The sequence below is a fragment of the Cupressus sempervirens genome, chromosome 4 (assembly GCF_028749045.1).
Source record: "Cupressus sempervirens isolate cs-2001-9-10 chromosome 4, ASM2874904v1, whole genome shotgun sequence".
NCBI lineage: Eukaryota > Viridiplantae > Streptophyta > Pinopsida > Cupressales > Cupressaceae > Cupressus > Cupressus sempervirens.
In genome coordinates, this window is record NC_143121.1 from 459,725,787 (window position 1) to 459,728,102 (window position 2,316).

The window sequence follows — 2,316 nt, forward strand, 5'->3', positions numbered from 1 at the left end:
CAAAATATAACTGATTATCCTCACATTGTGGCACACTATATGCACTTGAGAAACTCTATGTTTAGAAAAGAGATTCTAGAAAATGAAATGAATGTCAAAGATTTTTGGTGTAGATATGAATGGTAACATAGGGGGTCCCCACATGTGCATGGATTCATATGGATCGAAGGGGCACCTAATATGGAGAACATTGACTGGTCAAATGAGGATGAACACAAAAGTGCTAAAAGATATTTTCATTCTATTGTTCATGCATGGAACCCTAGACAAGATCCTCACCAGCGAAATATACAGGTATGTTTAAAAATATGTATTCTATGGTATAATTTGATATGACCTTATTTACTCATTCAACTTATTTTGAATTGTAGCCTTTCATGAATTTTCAACAACATCCATGTCTCAAAAACACGAGACAACTTGCAGAGGTCAATCTAGGTCATGACTATGAGGAGATCCTAAATTGTGTAGAAAGACACACAATTTGTAAGGAGGGTGCATGTTTGCGAAAGAAAAGGGGGCATATGGTTTGCAGGTAATCATTTCATTACATTGCGATATTCAAACCAAAATTAGAAATTGGTCACTAGTGTCACATAACTAACTACATATCTCTCTTATATTTATTGTAGGTATAATGCACCTGGGCCATTAAACTTAGAGGGATCAAAATTATATGAAGACAGAGAAACAGGTGAAAAGAAATTTGAACCAGCCAGAAATGATGAAAGAGTCAACTCACATAATCGCTACATACTACAACTATGGAGAGGGAATATAGATTGGCAACCTGTTCTTTCCAAACATGCTGTGGTGAAATACATTGTGAAATATGCAGCAAAAGTAGAGAAAAGCTCAGAAACATACCATCAAATGTTGATGCGCCTCTCCAACATGGAAAACCCAAATGATTTAGCTGCACGTGCATATAGGAAACTTCTAACTGAGACAATTATAGAAAGAGACATTGGTGCTCAAGAAAAATGTCATATGCTATTAGAGCTTCCATTGGTAGAGTGTAGTAGAAGATTTGTTAATCTAAATGTCTCCCATGAGGTCTTCAAACCTGTAACTATAAATAATGAAAATGGAAATGATGAAGAGAATACTGAAGAGCAAACAAAATCTTTCATTGATGGGTACAAAAGAAGGCCCCTATGTATGGAAGTCGTCACATTAATTGATGCAGCAAGATCATGGATATATAATCCTAAAAGAAGAAGAGAGAATAAATGGGAGCCAAGGGACAAAGCAGCAATAGTCAGAGTCTTTCCTAGATTTGTATCTATACCTTCACGTGAATCAGCTAAATGGGTTGACTTTTGTTTATCAGAATTATTGCTCTACAAGCCATTCCGTGATATAGAACAAGATATTGGTCATAATGATGATGCCATCATACAAAACTGGGAGACATTTAATTACATTCCTTGGCATGTTCAACGAACATATGGTGACAGACAATGATGAAAACCCAAGTGATTCTAACACTGAAGACAATAACAATGTTCAAAGAAATACAACAGAACACGAATGGGAAATTATATCTAGGTTGCATCATGGTCAAAACATAGAGTGCTCAGAAATAGACATGTTGGGGAGAAGAGACATTGACAAACATACAAATTGGTCTATTGATTATAAGGGAGAAGAGTACACTACTGCAGCAATCAATTTTATAGGTAATGTGAAGAATCATGGTTGTCTAATATATGATGACATTCCCCAATGCATCAACTACATGACCCTTGGTGACAAACAGAAAAAGGCAGTTGACATTATTATAACCCACTATCATAGAAATCAGAATGTGGAGCCATTGCTCATGATAATTCAAGGAACAACAGCCACTGGAAAGTCATATCTAATTGGTGCAATTAGTCAATCTCTTCAAAATGCAGCAATGCCCTCTCTATCTCCCCTTCTATTACTTGCACCAACAGGAGTCGCAGCATTCAACATAGGAGCTTCTACAGTTCATTCAAAATTAAAAATACCAATACAAGGTTTTTGTCAATTAGAAGGAACAAGACTCACCAGTTTTCAAGAAGAAATGGCGCATATCAAGTATATCTTGATTGATGAAATGAGCTTCATTGGTCAAAACATGGTGGAGAACATTGACTCTCGACTTCGACAAGCATTCCCACAAAATGCAAATATTAGCTTTGGAGGTAAAAGGCTTCACTTTTCCTCATTAACAAGTGTAGCATGTATAAAATATAGACTATTATGTTACTAAAATGTAATTACAAATTAATCATTTTGACATAAATATTTTCATTCTTATATTTCAGGTGTATCTATAATTTTGGT

The 2,316-nt window shown here is 35.4% G+C and overlaps 1 protein-coding gene across 1 annotated transcript; it reads left to right on the forward strand.

The window, feature by feature from the left end:
* The first annotated feature begins 524 nt into the window (after positions 1-524).
* LOC149561963 (uncharacterized) lies at positions 525-1,467 on the forward strand. Its single transcript, XM_089827931.1, has 2 exons — positions 525-535; positions 633-1,467. Exons 1-2 carry the CDS (start codon positions 525-527, stop codon positions 1,465-1,467), a joined length of 846 nt encoding a protein of 281 aa, XP_089684057.1.
* Positions 1,468-2,316: the final 849 nt, after the last annotated feature.